The sequence below is a fragment of the Argiope bruennichi genome, chromosome X1, assembly GCF_947563725.1.
Source record: "Argiope bruennichi chromosome X1, qqArgBrue1.1, whole genome shotgun sequence".
In the NCBI taxonomy this organism is placed as follows: domain Eukaryota; kingdom Metazoa; phylum Arthropoda; class Arachnida; order Araneae; family Araneidae; genus Argiope; species Argiope bruennichi.
Window position 1 is genome coordinate 130,347,190 of NC_079162.1, and position 27,782 is coordinate 130,374,971.

Here is a 27,782-nt window from a genome sequence, read left to right on the forward strand (position 1 = left end):
CCCGGCTCAGTGGTTCTAATTGTGAGTTTCTATTATTTCTGGCTGACGACTTTTAATGTTTAAATCCAAGCGCCGCAGGGAGTTTGAAAAGGTATGTACAGATATTGAAAAGTTATTTAAAATTTGAATATAAGAAATGAAAAGTATTAAAATGATCATCATTTATAAAGTATTCTTTTATGGCAGACATGAAAGTAAATTCGTGGATTTAATTTATGCATATAGAATCAGAACTTGAGAAGAGTTATTATTTAACTAAAACATTGCATTTGGTAAAATATCGTTAAAAATGTGATGCTTCAAAAAAAAAAAAAAAAAAAAAAGAGTCTCCAACGATTAAAAAAAATTGTTTGTTTTGGTATGGTTAATTGAACGATGGTTAAAATTAGCAGAAATGAATGAAAATTTGTTAAAATCACAGAATTTGTGTAGAGGAATATGGATGAGAATATATGCAAGTGAAACCGTTGAATTTAGTTATATATCAAAATTATCTATTTTCCGAAAATTAAGTAAACATTAAAATTAACAATAAATTCTTTTTCATATGATTTTCTTAAAAGCACGAAGGATCTCTTTTGAGATTGATTCAACTTCTTAAGAACGAAATTTTACAGAATATTAAAACTGGGACATATATATATATATATATATATATATATATATATATATATATATATATATATATATATATATATAATTCTTGTTAAAAGTAAGGGAAAAAAAACGAAGAATAAACTTTCATTACTTGAATTAGATGTTAAACATAATAAAAAATATTAAAGAAAAAAGAACTTTAATTATTTCGTAAGCTGAAATTTTTTTTCTAGAAACTAATAAAAAAAAGTTACTGATATTCAAAGTAAAATAAATTAAATTTCTATTTTGCTTCTTTTGACATATTTCAGTACAAATAATAATTTATAAACAACATCTTGTCAATCTACTTCTAAGTTGCTATGATTTAATGCTATGGCTGTCTGAGTTTATAATCGCTAAAACGGGGACTCGCTAAGACATGTTGGCGTGTTTGTTATAAGATTAACCCTTTGAAGATAAAATAATCAGCGATTCAGAGAAGTACACAAGTAAGCGCAGATACGGATTAAAATGCAGTCCTTTTATCGTTAATCTTTTAAAAACTGATGTCAATTTTCTTCAAAAGTAAGATAGTGGATAAAATACACACTGAGCATAAATTAAATTGTGATGGTTGATATTACTGAAGGTAAATTTAAATATCTGACAGCGCAATTATCTATGCTTAAGAAATTAAAACGTGAAAAAGAATACATTTAACTTACAGTATTTGTGGAATTAATGTTCAAAGTTTTTATAAATAAAGAAAATAATTCAATCTTGTAAAGTTAAAATGAAGTCTCTTTCTCTAAATTGAAAGAATTTTTTTCATCCAAAGCCGTCAACTCTAAAAATAATGTAACGTTTTGCAACTCTTGAAACTAACAGACGAAAGTTTAGCTTTAATTTCAATAAATTTCGTTATGCAAGAGAAACTTATTCATATCCAAGAGGGTCGCGGTAAGGATTGTGGTGGTAAGGATTCGGAGCAGGAGGGTTTCAGTTCGAGACCAGATTCCACCGAAGAACCGTCGTTCGATTTCTGTTAGTTCGCATTTTATGCACGGTTCGCATATAATGCGAAAACGGTTTAAACGGTTCACATGGTTTATGTTCGCATGTTATCCAATTGCGATAAAACTTTGCCAACTTATTGCTTGCACTTGCACGAAGGTTATAGGCATAGTACAATTCTTATATCGAATACATAAAAATGAATTTCTGTTAGATCGCATTTTATGCTCGGCCGTACTGTTCTTCCGACTGCGATAAAACTTTGCCGATTTATGGCTTTGAATCTAGAAAATCGGTGTTTTTCACATGGCCACTTGTACGGTGGATGCTTGCAATTCGAACAGCCACGAAATTTATTTGTTTTTGCTGAATATGGAAAAACAAAAAATATTGCCTACCCTAAAGTATACTTGAATAATAATGTCAAATATATAAAATAAATATTATTTCACCTTAATATATCATTCAATTTCAGTGAATGTATTCATTGCCGACAAGAAAACAAGTATCAATCTTTCTATCATTCCTAATTAAACAAGATAGCTATTTAAAATTTCAAACGATATTTTCAAAATTATTTCTTCTGCGGCAGGAACGCGCAAAGCTAATCAATAATAAAAATGAAACAGATGAAATGAATAAATGCGATTTATCATACCCTAATGATGTTATGAAAACAAAGAAAAGTGGAGAAGAAACACGAAGGAATTTTAGGGTGCTAAATAGGACGAGAGACCTTGAAAAGGTTAATAACCTCTTTTCACTTCCGCCATAAACTCTTAACCCGATACACATGAAATCCCACTTCCAGACAGACCTCTGAAGCAGTGGCCCCCTTAAACGGCCCCTCAGACACACTTCGGACCGACGATTCTTTCTTAGTGAAGAAAGGGGGGGGGACGTCCTTCCCGGAGTTGCCTGGCCGGTAGGGAAACGGATGAAATAAATGACTTGCATTTCATTTCAAGAAGTGGGGTAGGTAAGTTCTCCAAGTTCTTTGTTTTAGAATGTTCTTCTTTCTATTTAACAGCAAACATAGCCAATTCTTAATGTATACTTGCAACTCCCGATTTCGGAAAATTGTTTTATGAACAGGAATATTTTGTCTTGTGATTCCTCTCCCTAAAAAGCATTTTTCTAAGGTGCTTTAAAAAAAAAGAAAAAAAAACTGCATTATAAGAGGTTATTACATTTACTTATTGTAAAAAGAAAGCAGAAAATTCGACTCCTTGCTTATTAATTTATAAAGTCGATAAAAAAAATTCATAAACAGCTTTTACTGATTCTTTATAGAGTCAGAATTTTCTTTCATGTTTGAGTAAAATAGTTACTGTTAATTACATTATCGACATTTTATGTTGAATTTTATCTGCAGATGTAGTGTTCACCAAGGAATTTGAAAATATGAGTATATTGACCATCTGGATGGGAACTATCTAACTTTCTTTAATCCTACATATCATATCAGTGATCAATTGTCCTAATTTTTGAATTTTACTTTTGCTCCTTATCTACCTTGTATCTTCAATACGTTTTATAGAATACTTTTTGAAAATAGAAAGTATCTATCCTGTTTCTCATGTGCTATGTAACAACATTGAAATAGTTAAAATAAGGTAGATTAAACCAGACGCTGATACTAATAGTCTTGAATGTAAACAAATAAGGTAATTTAATTTTGCCGCGTTTCCGCCCATAAAAAAGTATATTATCATTAATAAATTCTCATTGTATTAAATACTATCTAATTTCTTTGAAATGCGGGCAGCTAGAAGTTTTTGAAGAACAGAGGCGCATAAAAGCATCTTGAAGTGTGATTATATTCTTACCCTACCTCTTTTGCCGAATTTCATTTGTAATTCAATCTTTACACTGGCAGATAAACGACCATGAAGTCTTTGCGTCATCTGAGAAGCTTTTGGAAAGCGAATCAAAAGATTAGATGCTCTTCTAGTACCGTTAACAGTGAAATAGATTTACAGGGTAAGCCATTTTCGGAGATTCCAAGTTTGCCAGCATTACCAATTTTGGGAGCATCGTGGCACTATATGCCCATTATAGGTATGTAGAATATTTTTGTAACGCTTCTGCATAAGGTTTATGCAGGGCTGCAGAATTATTAAATTTTTTTATATGAATTAATTTATTTTATGGCACTAGACAGAGAAGGGACCAGCAATTCTCATTTTCATTATGTTTTTCATCAAATAATTTCTGCGGGAAAATGTTTCACTGTAACTTTAAAGTTGGAGCAGAAGTTTAAATAACTAAAAATAAAATAAGTTTAAAGGAGTTGTTTATATTATTTTAATTAGAATTTTTAAAACTTTTCGTTAAGAAAAGAGATTAGTCTTACGTTTTTTATACAAATCTTGAAGAGTGGAGGAAATAAAGTCTTTGTAAAAATTCTTTTTTTCCTGATTTCGAAACAAAAAATTAAATTTACGAAATTTCTAAAATAGAGTAAACTGTTCCTTTTCTCCTCTTTGCTCTAAATTACGCTAAATCTTTGAAATTTTTTAACAGGATCAGCTAAAGCAAGATGAATCAATTACATGCCTAATCTATTTTAAAGCCTTTTAATTTCAGATATATTTAGCATTATAATTTATATTCTAAAAATAAGAAAGAAAGAGAGAAATGTAATGGAAAGTTATGAAAAAATATTTAAAATTTTCTGAATGAAAGATATTAAATAATAAAAAAAATGTGTTTCCTTAATTAAAAGGGAATAAATATATGAATTTGATATTTTCCCAGAATCTTGTTCGAAATTGCTAAACAACCATTCACATTTTTTCAAAGTTCAAAAATTTGACAAAATTATTTTATTTTCTGAAGTAGAGATGAGGATAAAAAAAAAGGGGGGGGGTGTTGTTTTTTTTTTTTGGTCTTACAGTATAAAAAGAAAATGATTTCTAAGCCTTCTTTTTTATTTTATAATTTTTAAAATTCTATTTATGCAGATTTTTTCACATTCCCTTACCTAAGTATAAAGTGGCCAATTTATTGATTTAATATGAAAATAATTCCACTTGATCCATATTATATGATTTAAGAAAAACAATTCTTTATTCAAATTTGAATACTAGAAATTCCAAAATCTTTGTTCAAATAGAGAAATCCAAAGTAATTCATTGGAAGGAAAATGTAATTAAAATTGTCGTTGAAAGCGCAATGTTACTGAACCGCTGAATTACAAACATTTACTTCGTTAAGTTTGTAACTTGGAACCTTTCATAATATTCTATTAAAAGGTATTAACTTCTGCATGAATTTAATAGACTAAATACAAGCAAGAGTAATAACTGATGAAGTTAATAAAATGATTGATTTGTGCCTACTATAACAAAATCCTATACACAGCATGAAGATGCTATGCTTAAGAAATTGTTGATTTACTGCCGTCATTTGGTTGCCGCTTTTGATTCATTTCATTAGAAAAATTCCTTTTCTGCTATAATTTTCTGGTAGTTGAGAAAAATTCGTCTAATTAGGATGAAAGTGTGAGTCAGACGTATTAACACAAAGTGAATCATAGTTATTTATAACATTCCTTTAATTTTATTCAACATTTTGATTTTAGAATCAAATTAAATTGAACTACATGTTTTAATAATGGAATTTTCTTTTTATCACAGGAAAATATCGCATAGATGAACAACACAAAGCTAATAAAGAAAAAAGGAAACGTTATGGAGACATCTTCCGAGAAAAAATTGGAAAATTAGATATAGTTGTTACTTTTTCCGCTGAAGATATGCACGAAATTTATTTAAATGAAGGACGAGACCCATTTCGAGTGAATTTCGAGTCTGTAGTCGCTTACAGGAAATCGAGACCCCACTGGTACAGCACTGCAGGCGTTGTCTCCTCGTAAGCCTCTATTTTTTGGAATATTTTATGAAATATTTTTGCAGTGAATCGGACTCACAAAATTAGTAACTATGAGACCTTTAAATATTTCCCCTTTTTAAGTAATCATAAAGGTATCATTCAAGAGAAATTCATTTAAAGTTTAAATTAAATTTCTTTTCTTTTATAATTAAATTAAGAATCAAAACTTAATAATAAAGCAGAGTGACCTCCCTCCAAAAAAACATCCGTCATATATGAGGGTTTGTTGTAACTTCCACCTGTTATCAGACCATAATTCAAAATCAAAAATAGTTTTTAAAAAAGAGCAGTTTACTAATTTACGGTGGGAACCATTCTCAAATTTCATTACATTGTAGTAAGTTCAAACAAAAGAAAATATAAAACTTTACACAGAAAATTCTATGTTAGCATAGTTCAGTAGCATCAACTTTGAGGAATCCAGCAAAATTATCGTATCAGTTGACATTGCACAAATATTTGTAAATTAAGTAATTTCGCTTTTTATTGTTAAAGCTGGTTTATTTAACATTACTGTAAACCTTAAAATTTTCCTGCGACTGAAGAAAATGAAAAATACAAATATACTCAAATTTCAAAGAAATCTAATGACATCATTCTATTCAAACACACTGTTACTTAATCTCGTATGTAAGTAGTAACAGTAAGCAACACGTGATAAAAGTAATCAACATAAGATAATATTGATTAACTTAGCTTTCAATTTGGCATTGTTCTCTTTTATCATATGCTATCTAAGATTTTATGTGCTTTTGTCGTTAATGCAAATGCTGATCGTAAAAATAAATAAACAAACAATTAACTTGTCTCTATCTTTGAATAAAAAATTTATAAAAAAAATAACAAAAATCATTATTCCCTCCCCCATAAGTTATAATTAATTTGGTATAGTCAATTTCTATAAACTGAAATTCACATAAGTAAAAGATAATAAATTTCAACATAAAGAGTAATTTGAAATTTTGAGTCAATTGTTTTACCGAATGTTAGATCTTTTAAAGAATATTGGAAGGTGGAATTCAAATAAAAAAAAACCCTAACGGTCATTTCTATATTTTACAAAATACAGCAAATCTCAGAGTTTCAAATTATTTTTATGTGCATAAATATAAGAAAAATTTAAATAGCAGACTCCTGAAATTGTTAAATTCAGACTAAAATTAGAAATCTATGCGCGTGTAGTTTTGCTGGCATTCTTTTTGCATGCTTTTCTTTAATGAAATTAAAAATTAAAAATCTAAATTTCAGCAAACTTAAACGACAAAATATTCCATCGAAATTAATGCTCATGTCGTATGTCAGCACATTCCTGTAGTTTATTTTACAAATAAGTACTTTCGAACCTGATAAATAAAAAATGAAGATTGAATCAAAGGCCTCAAAAGGTTATTGATTCAATATCACTTAGGACACAAGGTGCAGATGTATTTAACAAACAAAATCCATTCAGAAATAAAGAAAAAAAATTAAATTTTTCGTCTTGATTTTGCACTAAGAAAAATAAATTGGAATTATACATTATATTTTAACATTATGTGACTAGGAAATTCAAGAGAAAATTTTGATTCAGAGACGAATTCGAATTAAAACGCTCAAATTAGACGTCCACTGTAATAATAATCATTTAATTAACCAATTTCTTTCAAAATAGGATCTGTGTAAAAGTTACCATAGAAAAACTATTATTTTTTTCAGACTCGCGCTGTTTTACGAATTGAAAAAAAAATGCTACCATTTCCTGATATCGTTAGTAGTTTTAAATGCTTGGAATACTTTTTTAGCGGTGTGCGATGCTCGGGGATAGAACCTGGGACCTTTTGGTTAGCAGTCCAGTAACTAAACCATTTTACTAAAACAGCTGTTCAGGTAGAAGCGCTGTTACTGGCTTATATGCTATTCACCACAGTACTCTCCCTCCAGTGAGTCGAAGATGAGATGAACGATACGGTTGTTGAGTGGTGATGTATTGAGTTATTAGCTGTTGTCTAAATGGGCCGGTACCCAGTTGAATAGCGCCAAGCGTTATGGCGAGCGTGTGTGAGTGCTGATGCGCCAAGTGAGTCTGGCGGCTTTGGGTTGCTGCGTCACGTGAGTCTGACGACTTTGGTTTAGCTGAGTCAAGTGAGTCTGACGACTTTGGTTTAGCTGAGTCAAGTGAGTCTGACGACTTTGGTTGCGTAATTTATCTTTTGTAAAGAATGGAGATTATCCTGAAATAATTTTCAATATAACTTTTAACAACCGTTTTTCTAAAAGTTGGCTTACTATTGAGTTTAAGATATTGTATATATTTACTTTAAACTATACCCATCTTTATAATCCTGAATGACGTTTAAGTGCAAGGATACTTTCAGGCATGGGGAAGAATGGAGAGAATTGAGATTTAAAACTCAGGAATATATCTTGAAGCCCGCTGCTGCCCTATGGTATTTAGAGCCATTCAGAGATGTATCTGAAGAGTTTGTTAGAAAATTGTACGTCGTTAGAGATTCAAATGATGAAGTTCCTAACTTTCTGATGGAATTGTACAAATGGAATCTAGAATGTAAGTAACGGTTTTTGTTTCATTAAATCCAACTTCTTGCTTTTATTTACGTAATACAATTTTGTAAAAGTTCAGTTCCTGGCCAAATCACTAGATTCACCTCACATTTTAAGTATATTTATTAATTTAAGCATCCTTTTTATTATTTTTCTTTAGACTTATGTGCATTACTACAAAATAGTTGCTGACTAATAAATTTGTTTTTTGTAATATTCGAGCAATGTTTATTATTACCTTTATAAACGAATGCAAGTGAAGTAATTATATATATATATATATATATATATATATATATATATATATATATATATATATATATATATATATATGTAGTGACGAGCGCCTGTTGGCGAGCGCCATCTGCTGGTTGTTAGACGGAGTTGACGCTGGTTAGACGGAGAGCAGATCAGACGGATCTGGACGAGAGAAAAGACGTGTCAGATCAGACGGATCTGGACGAGAGTAAAGACGTGTCAGATCAGACGGATCTGGACGAAAGTAAAGACGAGACGTATTCGACGAAATCTACTGAATGTTCAATTCTTTTATGTTAATGTATATATATCCTAAATGTCCTAATCGTCCTAAATGTAATTAAATGTGCGTTCTAAAATGGTAGTGATTTCTGAGTCCTACATATATATATATATATATATATATATATATAAATATTAAGTTGGACCACCCTTCGCAGCAATTAGAGCCCTGTTTCTTGTCATACTATTGATACATTATCTTTTCTTCTTTCTCTTTTATCTATATTTGCTTTTATCAACAGGCAGATTGGCAGCAGACAAACCACTGAAATTTTAACACATGTTCAAGGTTATTTGCAGGCTGACATTCTCAAAATATTCCATTGATTTTTCTCCTACCACAAAACATTGTCAATACAGCCTAAATAAGCCCATCTAAATTTTTCAAAAATTAGAAATGAAAGCAAATGTTTGTCAGTTAAGAAGTGTGTAGGGTTTAATGGTGAAGTTAATTATCATAGAAGTACGTTATTGGCCTAGAATTGAATATGGCCTTTATTTCATTGAAAAATATTTCCATCTCATTCAAAGAAAAATGAAAGCGCCTAATCTTGTTTAGTTTTTCTTTTATCTAAGTTTTAATGGTCCCAAAAGCGACCCTACCATGCTCTTTTTTCCGACAGCATATTTCTACTTTTTGCCATGCAAATTTTATATAGAAGGACGTTATTTACATTTCTAGAGCTTTCTCAACTCGATGTCAGCATATTTCTACTTTTTGCCATGAAGGGAAAGCCAATTTTATATAGAAGGACGTTATTTACATTTCTCAACTCGATGTCAGCATATTTGAAAATTTTAGCCTTATCAGAGTTGAGAAAAATCTACGACGAGAAATAAATCTATTGAATGCAAGATTAAATTGTTCTGTATTTATGAAGTGAACAATTTCTAAATGTAAAGCGCGAGTTGCAGCACACGTGAATGGAAAAAAATAGTATTTATCATTGCTACCTTTTGTGAAAAAGGGACAGCATAATCAAGTCTTGTCACAGGAAATGGAGGTGATCCTAAAACACGAGCAGTAGGTAAAGGGGAAAGTTCTAGAGTCCCGTGACACATCTTGTACTTTTTGCATGCGATGCACCTATTAAAAATATGTTTGACACATTAGTGTCGTTTCACGACTTAAAATTTTTCTCTGATTTGAATTGAAGTAGTAAAAGTAGCTTAAACTATAGCATGAAGTAGCTTATTATGAGCGTCTAAAATACAACCAAAAGACCATGTTCTTGTAAAAAAGAATTGAATGGATAAACGTTAAAGGTTTTTTGTCCAGGAACTCTCCTTAGAAAGGTCTGAAATTTCTTTCAGAAAATATTTTCGTCGAGTCATTTTCTTCCTGTCGAGTTCTGCTTCTAGGATTTCTGTAAAGCTTACCGATCCACTCAATTTCAGTAAATTCCGTTTGATGTTATTCATAAATCACATAACGTATTCTGTGATTCGATACACTTTCAGCAACTTGCCGAATCGGATTAAATCTAATAATGTGGGAATTTCTACAATTTGAGAAGAGTTAACGATCTGTGATCTTTTTTCATTCTGAACGTTCTCATTAACATATCTTTACTGACTTACTGGCCAAATACTTTCACGTTGAGAGAGGTCCATGTTATTAAAGATACCTCGCATTTTCTCCATTTTGTGATAATAAATCAATGGGATTTTCTTTCCCTCTGCAACCAATACCTTGTCCAGGAGCGGTGAGAGATTGAATCTCAGAAATCTTATTTGATACAAAAGGTTTCTAGTCTTTACTAAATAACTCAATGGATAGTTATTTGGCTATCATTCCAAAGAAATTCTCGTTGAATCAATTCATGGAATGAACCAGTGAAATATTTAGCTAATTTAGCAGCAACTAAAGTAGCCATTATTTCTAAACGAGGGAAAGTCAACGGCTTCAGCCACACGATTACTAGCAGCGATGAAGCTGGTACAAAATAAATCCTTTGGCATGTAGATACCTGAACGTAAAGTATTATATGCTTTCGAACTGGCATCGGGAAATACATAGAAACTGGTATCTGATTTTTCGCAACTATTACAGTAGTTTTTTTTTAGGAAGTGTAAACTTCTCTAATGGAAGGCCTTCATCCTAAAGTCTAAATTTTTTGCAATAAAATCTTCATTCTCGTTAGAAGTCTTATAACTTCAAACGAGAAATACTCTTGTTGTTACTTATAACACTTGTCATGGACAAGCCCGCTGACGAAGTCAACAATTTTAAGCCTAATTTGTGCAATAGCTTCTGAGGGTAAAGGGCCCTGAGCACCCTAGAGCAGAAGACTGACTTCTAGCTCATATGAAGATGACACTCATACACTCGCTTGCACAACATCTTTTCACAGGGGGGGGGGGGCTCTTTCACACGCCTCACAGATAGAACACAGGGAAAAGAACAACCATACCCAAACCAGGACTCGAACCCAGGAAGCTGAGATCGCGCGGAAAACGCCCTACCGCTAGGCCAGAACGCCGGCATGAGCAGTTCTTGTATATATATAAATTTGTTTCGTGTATCTCGGAAACGGCTTTTCATTATTTCGATCAAATTTATATTTAGATAAGGTTTCGCTTTTTAAGTTTATCTATATAGGTGTCTTTCCTGAAAAAACGCGATTTTACACATACACATACACACACACACACATATACAACACACACATACAAACATACACAACACACACACACAAACATACACACATATACAAACATACACACACACACACACATACAAATACACAAGCACATACAAACACACACACACATTTTTTATAACTACATATTGACATGTGGCTATACATGACTTGTATAAACGTGTCAGAGATAGAGTTGTAGTGAGGGCTTCGGGCTCCCATGCGTTTTTCTCATGTTCGTTTACGCGTTTGAAATTCAATTATATTTCGCTTATAACTTTCAACGCTTATTAATCCAATCTTTATCTGCTTTCTGTGGAACGGAGCGAATTCGAACCCTTTTCTTCTTTATACATTTCTAATCCATCCCCTCAATGACCTAGAGGCCGATTCTTCTCAATAAAATAGGAGATGAAGTGTCTATTTTATACGGTCTGAGTTCAAAGATCATTCTTGCAGCTTTTCTGGAGACTTTCGGAAAAATCGGTTTTGCAAATGTCTCTGCACCATTTTGATCGTTTGATTTTTATCTCAACACCATCTATCAAATGTCATCCATCTATCGAGTCGTGTTCTCATAGGCCCAGATCTTCATTGAAATCTACCATTCTGTATTGAATCTCATTTCATCCGTTCGAGATGGTTGCGTTTGCCATTTTCACGCATTAATCACATTTCATTCCATTTGTTGTTATCATTATTTTGACTCTTGAGCTCTTTAGAATCATCTAAATCTGGAGGTAGAATTCCTTGACGATAACAGTACTTTCCCCTCATAAAGCAGAAAGGTATGAGTATAATTTTAATATATGATTATATGTAATGAAAATGATACGAATAAATGGAACTTTTATGTCATTCATGACATCTACTTGACAGAACAGAACGTCCTCTCCTATCATCGTCTCCGTAACCATTCTGGCCACTGATCGGTTGGATGAGCATGTTGCGAGAATTTTATTAAATACCAAAATATTTACAGTAGAGAAAACAAAAATAACTATGTACAGAATTGACAAACATATAAGAAATGATAATAAAATGAAACCGTTTACAAAGATTTCTACTTTGAAATAGTATAGAAAAACTATTTGGAATAATAATATGCAGAAAGATAGGATGCATGCAAAAAAACAAGATGAATTCTATGTTCACTTGTTATCATGAACATAGTAGATGAGGATGCTGTTATAAAAATCTAATAAAAAATAATTTGGTTAATGGTAACAAAGAAAATCTCAGTTTGAAAGATATTTATGAATGCAAATGAACGTGAAGAAACGGAGGTGCTTTTTTCCCCTTTAGTCCTTGTGAGTAGGACACTTGATGTTGAGAGCTAGGGAGGCAAGAAAAGATCTCTATCTTCACTGATAAATTTAATTATCCTATGAATTTTTTGCCTGGACTTCATGTTTTTTTCATATGCCAAGAGAATGTGAGGATGCATTCCGTAGCGTAATGAAGTGCCAATATCACTACAACTGCACTGTTCACTCTCCGACAGATTGAATCTTTTGAGGTAGGCAGGAAAAAGGACCGGGTTCTGTGAAGAAAATAATATCCTCTCTGATCCAGTGAGTGGGATGAAGGTTAACCGAGGGCAGGATATTAAAATCATTTCTAAAAAATTTGCTTTCTTGTTGATTTTTTTCTTATCTGCCACTTTTGGCCTTTCTTCACTCCTTATTGAAACAGTTCATTTGCTTCTTTTTAAAAAATTTTTTTGTAGAATCTGTGGGGATTGAATGATATTTATTATAATTATGATCGAAAGCATAGAATTTACCAAATGCAGCAAGATTTTTGTGAAATCTTAAAATCAAAGAAATAACAAAATATACCATATTAGGAGATGCGGATTTAATCTAAATATATAAATTATATCAGAGTCAAGAATTTTTAGTTGTTGAAAATTCATTATCTTTGAAAAATTTCCTCTCAAATGATGGTTTCCAAATAAAACAAATTACTCTATTCAGAAAAGTATGGCACATTTTCTCTAAATATATTTTAATTTATTCTCAATAAAAATATTGTGAATTATTATTAGATTTTTCTCTTTAATTAGGTAGCGCTTTCGTGGGGAGTGTAAAATTGCATGAATATTTTGCGTGTAATTTTTTTTCGTGCGTGAAATTGCTTTTCTAAAAAGACAAAATATATGTTCATGTGGACTGTAAATTGTTAATGACTACCCCTATTATTTATAACACTTAATAAATAATTCTATTTGTGAAAATAAATTGAAAAAAAATTCTTTACTAAGATAGTTTATTTTTTAAGATAAATCTTTATTTGTGTTTTCAGAAATTTTAAACATTTACATGAATTGCTGAAGAAAATTAATGAATGTTCAGAAAGTAGAGGTTTTATTTGTACAAGGTGATGAAAATTAAAACACTCCTAATCTAAGCTCTATATACAGCGAACTACCCAGTGTAAATTTTGGAGCAACCCCAGTGCTCCAAAATTGTTTAATATACTATTCAAGACATGGGGAGACGGATTACGCGAGAGAAAAAAATTAGTTCCAGAAACACCGATAAATGGCGCTGTACAACAACAGCAGCAACAACAAAAAACGTGATTAAAAGATACAAATAATCACAAAAATAAACATACGGTATGGAATTTTTTCTTTCTAGTTTCTATTGAAGAAATGAAAAAAAAAAAAAAAAGTAAAAAGAAGTGAAGAAACTGAAACTGTCATTGTAACTTCAATTTTGCACTGTAAACAGAAAAATTTGCATAAATCCTTGGTTTGCTGCTACTGTTCTAGGCATAAAAGGGATAAAGCTGGGAAAATGTGATTCTCATAAGCGATGGCTACGCGCTTTGCTTGTGAAGTTGCTTTATGAAAACAAAAGAAGGTCTGCAGCTTCGCTTCGAGCGTTTTGTCGACTTGAGAATTTACGCAAAGGGCCAGAAGTACCAAAACATGCTCGAAAATTTTGTTACACCCCAAATGCAACAGCACCAATGTCTTAATTCAATTACCTTTATGCAAGATGAAGCGTCTCTACACATTGGACTCTGTGTACAAGTTTATTCAGCAACATTTTACTAATGAGAGAGTAATTAGTAGTGCGTTTCTGGCAACCTAAATATCTCGTTCTACACATCTAATCCCTGTGATTTTTGGCTTTGGAGATACTTAAAAAATCTTGCTTATTGAAGACGTCCGGTAACCTTGGCAGATTTCAAAGACAGTATCATTATGCATGTGAGAAGCATCTCAATCGACCCATTATGATCTACAGTTGAACAAGCTGTCCACAGAATGCAGATTTTACAACTGGAAGAAGGGAACCATATTGAGCAGTTTCCCTTGCATCGATAAGGTCCTTGTGATGGAAGGTTTGATATGTTCGAATAAAACGTGTTACAAATGTGTATTTTGAGCCTTTTCAGCACATTTTTTGTTGTACAGTGCCATCTATTGGTGTTTCTGGAACTAAATTTAGTTTTCGAATAATCCGTCTCCCCATGTCTTGAATAGTATGTTCAACAATTTTGGAGCCTTTACATTGAGTAGTTCACTGTATAGAGGGCTCAGAGTAGGGGTGTTTTAATTTTGATCACCATGTACATTCTCTCTTCCTTTATTTTCAAAAATAAAGGAAGGAATAAAGGAATAAATAACACATCACGCATCCTTTTAAGAATAAACTTTTTTCTTGGAATCTTTATTCTGAAAGGGAAGTAAATTTTATTCCTTTTTAGCTATATGTTTAATTGGATTGAACACGAGACTTGGATGCTTAGATACTGACTTGGATGAAGACTCGGATGGTATAAAAATTATCAATTCTGTGCAAACTAAATTCGATTGCATCATAAAACTAGAAGCCTTTTCACGTAATTTTCAGCTTTGGAAGTATTTCTCAACTCCGACATGGAAAAAATTTGTAAAATGTTCCGATACCTTTTCCGAGTAAGTATTATTCATTTACAAAAACAATAACTCTCGAATTCAATTATTTTCATATCTTCACTTTATTTTTATTTTTTAGGATAGCATTCAAACATATCAATAGTGCTTTGTTGAACTTAGAACCGTACAAAGAAGATCACGAGAAACCTTCGTCTTTTCTTCAAGTACTGATCAAAAATAAAAGCTTAGATGTGCGAGACATAATGGTTGTTTTAGCTGATTTTCTAATGGCTGGCATTGAAGCGGTAATAAATATTTTTTTAATAATCTGATGTTATATATAAAGTTTTTTTTTACATTACTTTCATTTTTAAGTGCTTTTAATTTGCTTCACTAGTTTAATGTTTGTAAAAATGGAATTTTTTAATCGATAAGTTAGTCTCTTTCTTGTGTTCTAGCATTCTAAAATTTTGTATAGTTGTGCGTTTCAGATCACAATGCAATATTTTATTATTTTCAGAACTTAATTATCAAATTATAGATTAATTTGAATTCTAAATTACAGACCCACCTGGTAGTGAATTTAAGAAAAAAATTAAATTCAATGTTCTGTGATATTAATATTAAAGAATAATGAAACATGGTAAAGATTAAAAAGTAAAATAATAAGAGATGCTTTTATTAATATTCTGAAAAATAGAAAATATTTTTAATCAAAACTGTGGAGGTCAAAACAAAATCGTAAATGCACGAGGCTCTGAGAAAATATAAAAGAGAAAAATATTAATTACGTAATATTGAGGATTGCTGAGCAATAACAACTAGAAATAAAAAGGAATAAAAAATGTTTCCTTAGTAATGAAATTAATTTTAATAGATAAAGTTAAAATTTATATTTATTAAATTAAACTGGTTTTAGATACTCACTAATGAATATCATAAAGAACATTCTAGAGCATTCACAACCAATTAAAATTATGTACTCCGAGAATTTTTTGTATTTCAGTTGAATTCGAATATTTCTATCATCTTATGATTTTGCTTCGATATTTTTATTAAAAATAATTTTCTACTTTTTAGTGGATTAATAAAAAAAGTATTATTCATTTGTTTATTAGAGGGATAATTTTGTTGTTTTCCGTACCAATAGTTACTTAAATAGTTTAGTAATAAATAGGTTAATTGAGATTGTTCCATCAAATCAAGTTGTTATGAGAAAAACAGTCAAATTTCTTATGAGTTAACTAACTACAAGTTGTCTTGTGTCACGTCTTCCAAATTACACAATAAATTTCTAAAATTAAATTGGCACTGCGCAGTTGCTTTAATTTCTTCTGTTTGACACTCCTATGTTTATATATTCATAATGATGCCCTTTTTAGATTTTTTTTTAGATTTCATACATTATAAAAATATTAGAAATCAAATTCAAGCATTATCTCAAAGATTGATGATAATCCTCAGCTCTAAACTGAACCTTGATGGTGAGAAATGATGAGTTTCTTATCTAAAATCTTTTAAGAATATGACGAATTAATTTTACATTTCGGACTTTAATTCACAATTGGATTTCGTTTCACACGATATTATGATGCAATGTGTTCAGATTTTCAAGCCAAGCAAAAATGTTCAAAATGTTCTCGATATAATAGACTGTAGATGAGTGTTTTTAAGGATAAAACATCTCGCTAATATGACGTTGAAATTTGGAAAATGGAGTACGGATTCAGGTGTAATCACGTGATTTGGATTAAAAATTGCGTTCATTAAACTTGTGTAAATTTCAATAGGCCCGTTAATAAGAAAAAGAAGTATCTAAACATATTTTTCTATAGAATCAGTGTGTTCTTAAAATTTTCAACCTTATGAAGAGAAAACTTTTATAAGAATTCTCGAAAAAAAATCCAGGAAGAGAGAATTATTTTCCAATATCTAAATATGCTATCGAAACTCTGTGGCATATTTTATATAAAATACAATTTTTAAATGCTATCGGTAAATTTTAACACTGAATTTCATTATTTACCTCCCTTGCTATAAATATTTCCAGTAAAATTAAACAGGAAAAATTGAACAAGAATAAATAAGTGATTTAATGTGCGACATAACAGCAAGCCGAAATCTAGTAAGGGGATGTAATTTGATCGTTTATAAATGTATCATAACGTAATATGCTTTGAAAATAACTGACTCTTTTATCAATATTAATATTGTGCTTTTAAAAATTCGCTGTTTCTTAAGATTTACTGTATGTTTATCTCTTTTCAGACTGCACACAGTATTGGGTTTCTTCTTTATCATCTGGCTAGGAATCCAGAGAAACAAGATCTGTTATATAAAGAAATAATGAGTTTTCTTCCGACAAAGGATGCCAAACTGATAAATTCCAATTGCTATGAACTGAAATATTTGCAAGCTTGTTTTAAGGAATCTTTAAGGTATGTATTAAATATTGTACAGTTTTTTGAAAGGCTCAAAGGTTTTTCACAAAAGCTGTCGTCACTCAATCGCATGATTAAAAATAAACAAGCTATCAAACTATGGGGCCAAATTTGGCTCTGAGAACTCTTTATGTATTAAAGTGTTAACTTTTAATCGAACTTGTCTTCTTGGCATACCCAACTCTTTATACGAGGCAAGTTGAGCACGGTATATTCTTGACTATCAGCGAAGTTGGGCTATTCATCTTTATTAATCAGTTAGATAATTATGAGAATTTTAGCTTTGTCTTATTTTTGAAAGTCCCAAATGTTTAAAAGAGCTCATTTTTATCTAGAAAAGGAACTCTATATATCTTCTGTTGATAGGCTTGAAGCTTGGAAAGGATGGTAAAAATCGGTTACTAAGTGGAATTTTTTAACATAAATTAATTCGAAATAAATTTATTATAAGTAATTTTTACTGCAATGAATTATTCCTAGTTAAATTACTATTAGTTTAGTTTATTTTGTCTTGTACATGGAAGGCAATAACCCAAAGTGCATGACTTTTTTCAATTTTTTTTTTTAATTCGTACATAAAAAAATTTGTTACATGGTTTACATTTTTTTAAGAGTTTATAAGTAAAATTTTCTAGAAACTTGTATTATTTGACACTTTTTAAATACTTCTCTTTATTACTGAATGTTTCTTTATTGTTGTCTATTTCATATTTTTGTTTTGTGAATTATTTGTGTTTTGTGTGCGTGTATTGTCACGGGATAGATTAGAAAAATGAGAGTAAAAATGCAAGGAAATTAAAATTAATATATACGCTTTATTACAAAAATAATTTCCCTTCATATGTCCAGGGGCGATTCGTCGGTATAGAAATGAACAGTGCTATAAAAAAAATATTTAAATATTTATCAAGAGATTGTAGTTTTTAAGAAAAGCTATTTTATCCATAAGGAACCTGAAATTTTTGATTTAAAATTCCTATATAAAGTTTGTTGCATATAACTTTTTAAATAAACATCAAATGGCATAAATTCCTTTCAGTTTTATCCGTAGAAAGTTATGCGAATGCTCAAGTGATCGGAGAGTCAACCCCCCCCCCCCCCCAGTCTTCCATCTTCTAACATTCAGTTGGATAATACTCGCCCAAAAATGAATATCACATAAGATGTGCAATAAATGAGCTACAACATTCTTTATTTTTGTACTTGTAATCTAATATATAAAAATGAATTTTTGTTTGTTCGTATTTTAAGCGCTGCCGTACAGTTCATCCGATTGCGATAAAACTTTGCCAACTTATTGTCTGTACTTACGCAAAGTTTATAGGCGTAGTACAATTTATATATCTAAAGTTTAAAAAAATACAATAAATATTATTTATACTTCTATTTTATATATCATTCTGTTTCAATGAATGTAATCATAGTCTACAAGAAAATAAATATCATTCTTTTTATCCTTCCTAATTAAACAAAATACCTATTTCAAACGATAATTCAAAAATTATTTCTTCTGCAGCAGCAACGCGTTGGGTACCAGCTAGTGATTAATAATAATCAATTCCTCGCAAAAATTTTCATTCGAATAAAGTTTTAGAAAATTGCCCATGCACCTTTTTTTGAGGAATAATCTCTACTGAAGGAAAATGAATATTCAATAAAGCAGATATGTCTCTGTCCAAGCAACAAGTATCAAAACAAAAGCTCAGGAACATAAGTGAAACAGAAAAGAAAAACAAGAAAACAAAAAAAAAAAAAAACAAAAAAAACAAGAAAAAGAAAAAAGAGAATAAATAAAACAGAGCATCAAACTGGATCAGTTTTGATTGCAGCTGTAGCGTGTCTAAATTTAACCTCTTCAGTCCTGATTTTTTTTTCAAACTGGTTTAAAAATTTGATTTCAAGATCTTTTACCTTTGTTACATCTCAATAGTATGTGGGAAAAAAATTTTGCTGATCAAACAATTTTAAACCTTGGGTCTTAAGTAAGTCAAAGCATCCTCAACGAAAAAAAAAATATTTAATTTTCTTGGTTACTTAATAGCTATACTTTTCTTATTCTAAGGCCTTATAAATGAAAAAAAATACAAAATTTATTATATTAATAATAAATTAAACCTTATTTTAAAGGAAATTTCATTTTTTTTTTTATATTACGTAAGTAGATACTGCATTTTGAGTACTTGACTCTTCTCCTTGAGTTACATCCTGGGTACCTGCATTTCTATACATACTTATCGTCCATGTAATGTTGTAGATGGCTTGGCATATCTAGTCTTATTTCTTTTTAATTGGGAAGGGACAATTTTTCTTACTCTTTTAAAGGTATTTTAACCAGATGGTGGTAATGAAATCTCCAATGATACTGCAGTTGCATTTCCATCATTTGATGACCCTTCTTCTATTAATTTGTCTTCATTGAAAGATGATTTTTTTTTTTTTTTTTTGCTTGTTTTTGGTTTCCTTTCTTGCTGATGATGAGAATTCCCTCATATTTCAACAGGGACCGAATTATATGCATTTGAAATTGCAATAAGGTCATAATATTTTGACTTTCATTCCTGACAGCTCAACTTGTCGCTTTGCCACCATTTTATAGTATATCAAGCAATTGACAACTACTAAATCTACAAAATGCTTGAATGCTCGCGTTGGTCATTTTTTGTAATTGCTGCATGCCGGTAATATGCAAAATAATGGTCGATGCCTCCGATATTATATGTTTTTATAAAAGCAGATTATTTTGTATCAGCTTTTTGTTTCAATTATTTTGTCTATCTTCTGCCTATTCCAATTGATCTCATTACCTATACATGTGGATAATAGTCACGGATTTATTATCTTTCTACTTGACAAGGCACATTTGACTATCGTCTGTGGCCCATTCATCCTATTTGCCAGGTTTCATTATTTTTGATACATGAAAAATTCTATTGTTTCCCCTAAAATATCTTTTTCCTGAAAGTTCAAAAACCTACTTTTGAGTTAAAGCCACTTGATGTGAAAAAAATATTATTAGCGTATAAAATTCTGAATATTCTTTACATGATGTCGGTTTGAAATATCAATTACTAACTTCAAGACAGCTATAAAATTAAATTTCTTACTAAAGTTAAAAAATAAATATTTTTAAATTTATATTTTATTACATTACAGAACATAAGAATTATTTATTATAAAAAGTTATACAATGTATCCAAGGACAAGAAATGACAATTTGAAAACAAGCGCTCAAAAGATAAGCAGCTTAATGGATCGTAAGCAGTCAGCAAACGGGCGCGAAAACGCCCGAGGTACACATATGTGTACCTTAGTTAAATTTGTATTTTCACCGATTCTATTATAGATAACAAGATATAATTTGGTAATGACTTTAACCAGACACTTAGTATTTTATAAAAAAAAATATACAAGCGTTTATTTTAATAATAAATATTAAAAAATGTACTTATATTTGTTGCGTTTTCAGTTCAACGCCATTTTCGTTATGTCTCTAATTAATAGCGATGGATATGAAAAAAAAATATCGAACTGTAGTGCTATTTATTGATGTAAAATGGAAGCTAAATTCATAAACGTTGAAATGCATGCATTATTTCATCATAATTTAACTTTACCAGATAAGAAAAATGAAAAAAATTGCAGATACACATATGTGTACCTCGGGACTGAAGAGGTTAAAGGGAGAAAAGGTCTGCTTTTTTTCTTAAATCAATCAAACAGTTGAATGCGCAGTGGGCTTTCATGGGCTGCACGATGAATCGCCTTTACTTGTCTTTCTTTTGCTTTTGAGTTCCTTCCTTGCTCTTATATTTTCATTTTTATTGCGTTTTTTTTTTTTTTTTCAGTATTATCGAACTCCCAGCAAAACAAAAGGTTTCTAAATAGAAAAGTAAAAAAAAAAAAAAAAAAAAATTCAACTTTTAAAAATAAGTTCAGTGTACGCTGCACCCCTAACGGTTGAATCGGTACTGATTATAGGATTATTACACAAGGAGAACAAAATAGTAAGTGATAATTTTGAGCGAATCTCCTGAGAAAATCATCAAATTATATTGTTCAATACTATTATAAAAGTGTAGTTGGTGCTATCTAGGGACTTAAGTACATTCTACTTTGCATTACAATTTAAAGTCGGAACCTGTGGAGTGCAATAAACGTTCTTGCTACCTATTTGTTAAAGAATTGATCCTTTTAATCATTGCTCTGCACAAAAATATCGTACTGTATTTCTCATTTTGAAACTTCAAAATTTATGAATCGCTTTTATTATTATGTGAATCAGTTGAATTAAAAGTGAACCTATGCCAGGTAATTGTTTATAATAATGTGTCTAAAAATAATTCAGTTAATTTTTCTATCAGCAATCAAAACTATTTAACTGTTCTGTAACATTATTTATTGCATCTCGAGATATAAAAATAACAATACATCTGCTTAATTCGCGAATTTCTAATCCAAGCAGACTATTCCTCTTTCATCAGTGTTCAGTCAGTGCATGACAATTTCATAAATGACGAGGCAGGAGTTGAACTTTCATAGGTTTTATTTTCATACATATATGGACACGGACATTTCTAAGCTACCACACAAACACATGACAACACAAAAAGACGGGAGAGAGAGTATGTACATGTCGCCGCGTCGGCGTCTCGAATACATCTGGTTAGGGGAACAGAATTTCCCCTTTTCTCCACCGGAGGGAGTCAACACTCTAACAATCGGTTACTGCAATTTACGATTACGGTGCTTTATTTTTTGTGTGTATGGTAAATACTTTCTCTGTACCTCAAGATGAAGAAAAAGGATTTTTTTTCAGGCTAAATCCACCAGTGGGTGGATCTGCGAGGACATTAGACAGAGATATTGTGCTCAGTGGCTATATCATTCCGGCTGGTGTAAGTTTATGCAAATGTGTTCCTTTCTTTTTCTTTTTTTATACGCTTTTACTATTAACATTTTAATCTGAGTAAATATTCTTATTGCAAAAGAATTTTTATACATTCATTTACTTCATTAAAATTAATATCATCTTTAGAAGGTGTATTATATTTTACAATTAAAACTATTAGCGAAATATGTATGTGACATCTGTCTCGTTGTATTTGTTTTAGCAATAAATAAATGAATGCTTAAATGCTCAATGTAGCAAAAAGTAGAGTCGAATAGAATAGCTTCTGAATATCGTAACCAAACTCTACGCTGAACTTTATGCAAATTAAATTTTAGCATTTAACAATTTTTGAATTATAAACTCTTTGGAGCTTATAAAAGTGGCCACACATTTATTCCTTTGATTCAGAGTTTCCTCAGTTACCTCTATTGAAAAATTACAATGAAAAAAACAAAGAATCATTCAGCATTTATTGGAGACATAAGTTATGTAAAGATTTGTGATAAAAAAATAACAATTAAGATATAAATTATTAAAACGAAATAAAATATTTCTTTTTTAGTTTAAAGTTTTGGGAGCATTTAATTTATAAAGTGGTACTGTTTCTTTATGGCACTTTGAAAGATCTTTTTAATTACTTAATGTATTAAGTTACTGTGTCAATAGAACTCAAATGAAAAATATAAATTACAATAAATATAAACGATACATTGGTTTCTGTAATCATAAAATGTTCTTGCTTGAAATAAGAAATGACTTTAAATTTTTTTTATTCATCAGAGTCGTTATATTATATGCTAATAAAGCCAACATTTTCTGCCACTTTATATTATATTGTCACGTAGATACTCTAGTGTTGAACTCGATGACGCACACAAGAAGTAGAGGTAACCAATTTATTAACTCAACTCAGAACTGAGAATACAGTGACTGACAAATCTTCTGCTTTTATACAAGCAGAGAAAGTTCCAGAATACTTTTCTGGAGACAGTAAGAAAAGTCCAGAACACTTGTCTGGTAAACTAAAGAAATGTCCAGTATCTTCTGGAACATGAAATAAAGGAAAACATAAAATCAAGGAATTAAATATTTACACATACTATGAATCCCATTGTCTCTAGCGAGATTCGAACTTAATATGTCTTGATTATGAGACCAGTACCATGACCATTCGGCCATGGAGATTCAACTGTCTTTCTTCAATGCGGCAATATATCAAAATTTAGTCTAAAAAAAGTCTAATATTAAAATATGGCTAAATAATCTAAACATAATAAATCAAAGTTAACTAAACTTCTGAAAATTTTAATTTCAGTATGTAATTTTCAAATTATTAAAGGGTAATTAAGCTTCTCAGTACCATAGCAAAATCATATAAAAATAAGAAAGTGTTTTGTTCGTCTGAAATTTGTCATCCACCTTATCAGAAATGCTTATTTTAAATCCTAACAGCAATTTAACTTTTCTTCATTTCTAACATTGAAATTTATTGATACTAATTATTGGAATAGTGTAAATTAATATATTATTTCTCTATGGGTAATTTCTGCTTTTTATTGATTTTTTCGCAATATATTTTAGGGAGTAATTTAATAGCATAGTTTTTCTTTCGACGCTAAATTAAATAAAAAATTAAAAGTAATTTTCAAATTAATGTTTGAAAATATCTATTAGTATGACTACATAATAAATCAGATTATTTAAAAGCAGGGAACTTACAAAAAATGTATCTTTGATGATTTCTTATATGTTTAACAAAGTTGTTTATTTTTTGGAATCTTAAATTTGAGTTTTACTCAAAGCTCAATACAATCAAGTTGCTCACTAATTCTTTTTCTCTTACTATTCAGAATTTCTATTTATTCTCCAACTGCCTAGAATTCAGACTATTTTGATTGCTGCCATTGAAAATAAATTCAATTTTGTAACCTTTCATTAGACTTTACTTACTGTACCTTATCAAGAGCTTTTTACACAAGAGAAGTACTGCAAGGAGCCGTTGAAATTCATCCCTGAACGTTGGTTGAAAGGAGACGAAGACAAACCTAAACCTTGGTCATTTTTGCCTTTTGGATTTGGTTGCCGCAGTTGCATGGGAAGAAGGCTTGCTGAATTGCAAGTGATTTTACTTATTGCAGAGGTTTGTATTCTTGTTATTCGCTTTTTAATTTTTTTTTTTTTTTTTTTTTTTTTTTATGAATTGCTTATTATTCTAGTCTTTTCTATTGAACCGAAGAATGTTATAAAATCATTTTATATTTTCATACAAAATTTGTTTTATTCTTGGAAATAAAAAAATTAAGAAAAATCTTATAATATTTTCAATTAATATTTTAGGATCTATGCAAGTGTAACTACAAAATAACTAGGTTTTTTTTTTCTTTTCACGGCGAGTTCTGGTTTCTTCTAGGCAAAAAAAAAAAAAAAAAAAAAAAAAAAAAATCGCACTGTAACTATAATATAAGACTACTCTGGCACTTAACTCTTTTTTAGGCATTTTACGGTGAAGAATTTAAAGGAAAAAGATATATTTATTTTATATAAAAGTGAAAACATTTTTGGATGAAAAGGAATTAATTTTCTTTTTGATGCTTTTGTTTCCGTTGGATTTGTATAAGTCTTACTCAAATTTTAAAATTCTACAAAGGCTTGGTTAAAGAATCTTATTCTTCTGAGCTGTGATCAAATAAGGAGGCGAAATTAAATAGAAAAATTCTACGAGGGGTTGATTAAAGGATCTTATCCTTCAGAGCTGTGCTCAAATAAGATAAGCGACATTTAAAAGAGCTGTAACAATCTCGACGCTATGGCTTAGCTTAGCTCAGTTATATTAACATCCCGTTTTAAAGCAATACTAGGGTTATTTTGGGACGGAAATCGTAGTTTTGAACCGCGATCAGAGGACGAGGACGACACCTGAGGTAGCACCCCCTCTCCAAGCTTCCGCACCACACCAGTGGGAGGACGTTTGGCTCCAACGGATTAAGCGTGCACCAAACCCGCTTACACGACAGTTCTTCGGTGGAATCGGGTCTCGAACCTGAAACCTTCCGGTTCCCCTGACGAAACTTCTACATTACTTGGACGTCTCTTATAATTCACTGACTCAGCATACAAATGGATTTCTAATGAAATAAATTCTCCAACATAAATAATAAGCGAAAAAGAAAATTTGTCTTCTAAATCATTTTAAAGATTTTTTTCCATATATTATTAATTATCTTGCATAATTGGATAATTCAAATGCAGCATCTTTTTGTTTATTTATTGTTGATTTCCAGTTAAATTTTGTATTATTTTGAGAGTTTAAACTTTTTTTTGTGTCATTGTTGAGTTTCATTTAAATATTTTAATATCTCCTCTTTTTTCTTAGATAATTCGAAACTTCCAAGTGGAGTATCATTTGGATGATATTGGGACCAAAACAATGTTGGTGAACAGCCCCGATAAGCCGCTTCGATTTAATTTTATTGAAAGATAGGAATGCTTCTTTTGAGCTTTGGAGTTCCTATGCAGTGAGAAAATTTTGTCAAAATGGTTCAAAACATTTTATTTGATAATTCAATTTTTAAAATAAAAATTATAAAAGATTTTTAATTGTATATTTTTGTGCTTATCTTCTGCTATTTATATACTGTAATACCCCAGGAGTATACAGATATTTTACAATATTGTCATTATGGTACAATATTCGTAATATTGTATAATACCGTATAAGATTGTACCATATCAAACAGTGTTGTGCGATACATACATCATGTGCCACTTTGGCATAAACCCTTTACATGTTTCTAAAAGCAGAAAGTATAAACTATTGTGGAATTTGGTGCATTAAAAACATGCATCGAGAGAAAATGCGGAAAAATTTTAATATAAAATACTTTTGATATTAAATATCCTTCTTATCTCAATAGTTTTACAAATTGTACGATTCTAATAACTTGTTAGCACATTGTGTGCGACGCTCAAGTCGCTCCCAGGACCCGCACATTTTTGAAAGCTCTAGAAGATGCTTGGCAAGCAATAAGATGCATATGTTCACATTTTTAATTTGCGTTTGGTATTATATTTACACGAAGTATTCTTAAATATTACTATATATTTTATACATGTATTTATGATACAAGATTTTTCACATTTTATCTATTATTTATTATGGCTCGAATAATGCTTTAGAGTGTGATATTTGGTAAAGCATATTCCCTTGTGCAATGATGTTTGGCACGATTTGCAGCAGTATCTTGTTTTAAGACATTAAGGACTGCTCGCGAATTTTCTCGTGCTTCGCTTCGCATCTGTTACACCCCGCTCACTAGTTTCCTCGTTTTGCATGTCCCGACTTTTATTGCTTCATAAATACCAAAGGTATGATGATTTTAGAACTACATGTTTGCCCAAAAACGTGATGTCCCAGGCGTATGTCTTACAGATTTCTTTGCTGTCCTTAATGTGTTAAATATTTGCCTCTGGTTGGTTATGCATCGATTTAGCCTCGTCATCTGACCGCGGTTCAAAATTACGAGGTCCGTCCCAAAATAGCCCTAGTGTTGCTTCAAACGGGACGTTAATATAACCAAACCAAACCATCGATTTAGCCGGGAAAAAACATGAAAACGATGTATGTCGTGACCCGGCCACAACTTACGACCTCTAAAGACGAGAAATCTCGTGACCCGTACGCAATGTGTTAAGAGAATGTATTTTTTTAAGAGTTCCTTTTTGCCATGATTGGTGGAAAGTGACAAAAACAATCCAAATTCAATATTAGATGTTGCTTGTTTCTATCTCGCCTTATTCCTTATTACTCAGCCATTAGTAACCAACCAGTTAAAATAAAGATATTGTGTTTTTAAATAAAGAAACATGATGAATTGTTGATTGGATAAGATATCAATTTCAATCGTCTCAAATAAATATAAATGATCACTATTTCAATACCTTGATAAAAAATATATATATACTTTTCAAAATGCAGAGTAAAAATTTGCAATTATCTTTGAATTTCATTTATAAACAGAGCAGGGTTTAGTGCTTATTTAAAACCCCTGTGTCAAACGAAATCTAAAAGGATAGATTTTTAAACTTTATTTAAAGATTCATAATTATGCATTACTTGTATTACTAGTCACTTAAAGTATTATGAAGGGAAAAAGATAATAAAACATAAATGTTTTTTGAAAAATCGCGATTCAACAAAATAATTATTTCTAATTTAATTAGAAATTCTATTTGATTATTTAAAATTTTTATTTCAGCTGATTAAATATATTTATTTTTTGTTTAGAAATAAAATTCCTCTTTTTATTAGAATTCTCTAAAAGCTATCCAACAATTTATAATGGTAATTGAAACTCGTGCTCCGC

General features: G+C 30.6%; 1 protein-coding gene across 3 annotated transcripts; it reads left to right on the forward strand.

Annotated features, from left to right (window-relative positions):
• LOC129959533 (probable cytochrome P450 49a1) lies at positions 1-25,975 on the forward strand. 3 transcript variants are annotated; one of them, XM_056072411.1, is made up of 10 exons: positions 1-91; positions 3,473-3,654; positions 5,235-5,469; positions 7,845-8,035; positions 14,937-15,147; positions 15,227-15,392; positions 17,356-17,525; positions 22,345-22,423; positions 24,359-24,559; positions 25,793-25,975. In XM_056072411.1, exons 2-10 carry the CDS (start codon positions 3,483-3,485, stop codon positions 25,898-25,900), a joined length of 1,533 nt encoding a protein of 510 aa, XP_055928386.1. In that variant the 5' UTR covers positions 1-91; positions 3,473-3,482; the 3' UTR covers positions 25,901-25,975. The 3 variants fall into 3 exon arrangements, with proteins under 3 accessions (XP_055928386.1, XP_055928385.1, XP_055928387.1); XM_056072410.1 differs by lacking the exon at positions 1-91 and adding an exon at positions 2,469-2,572; XM_056072412.1 differs by lacking the exon at positions 1-91 and adding an exon at positions 2,496-2,568.
• The last annotated feature ends 1,807 nt before the right edge of the window (positions 25,976-27,782 follow it).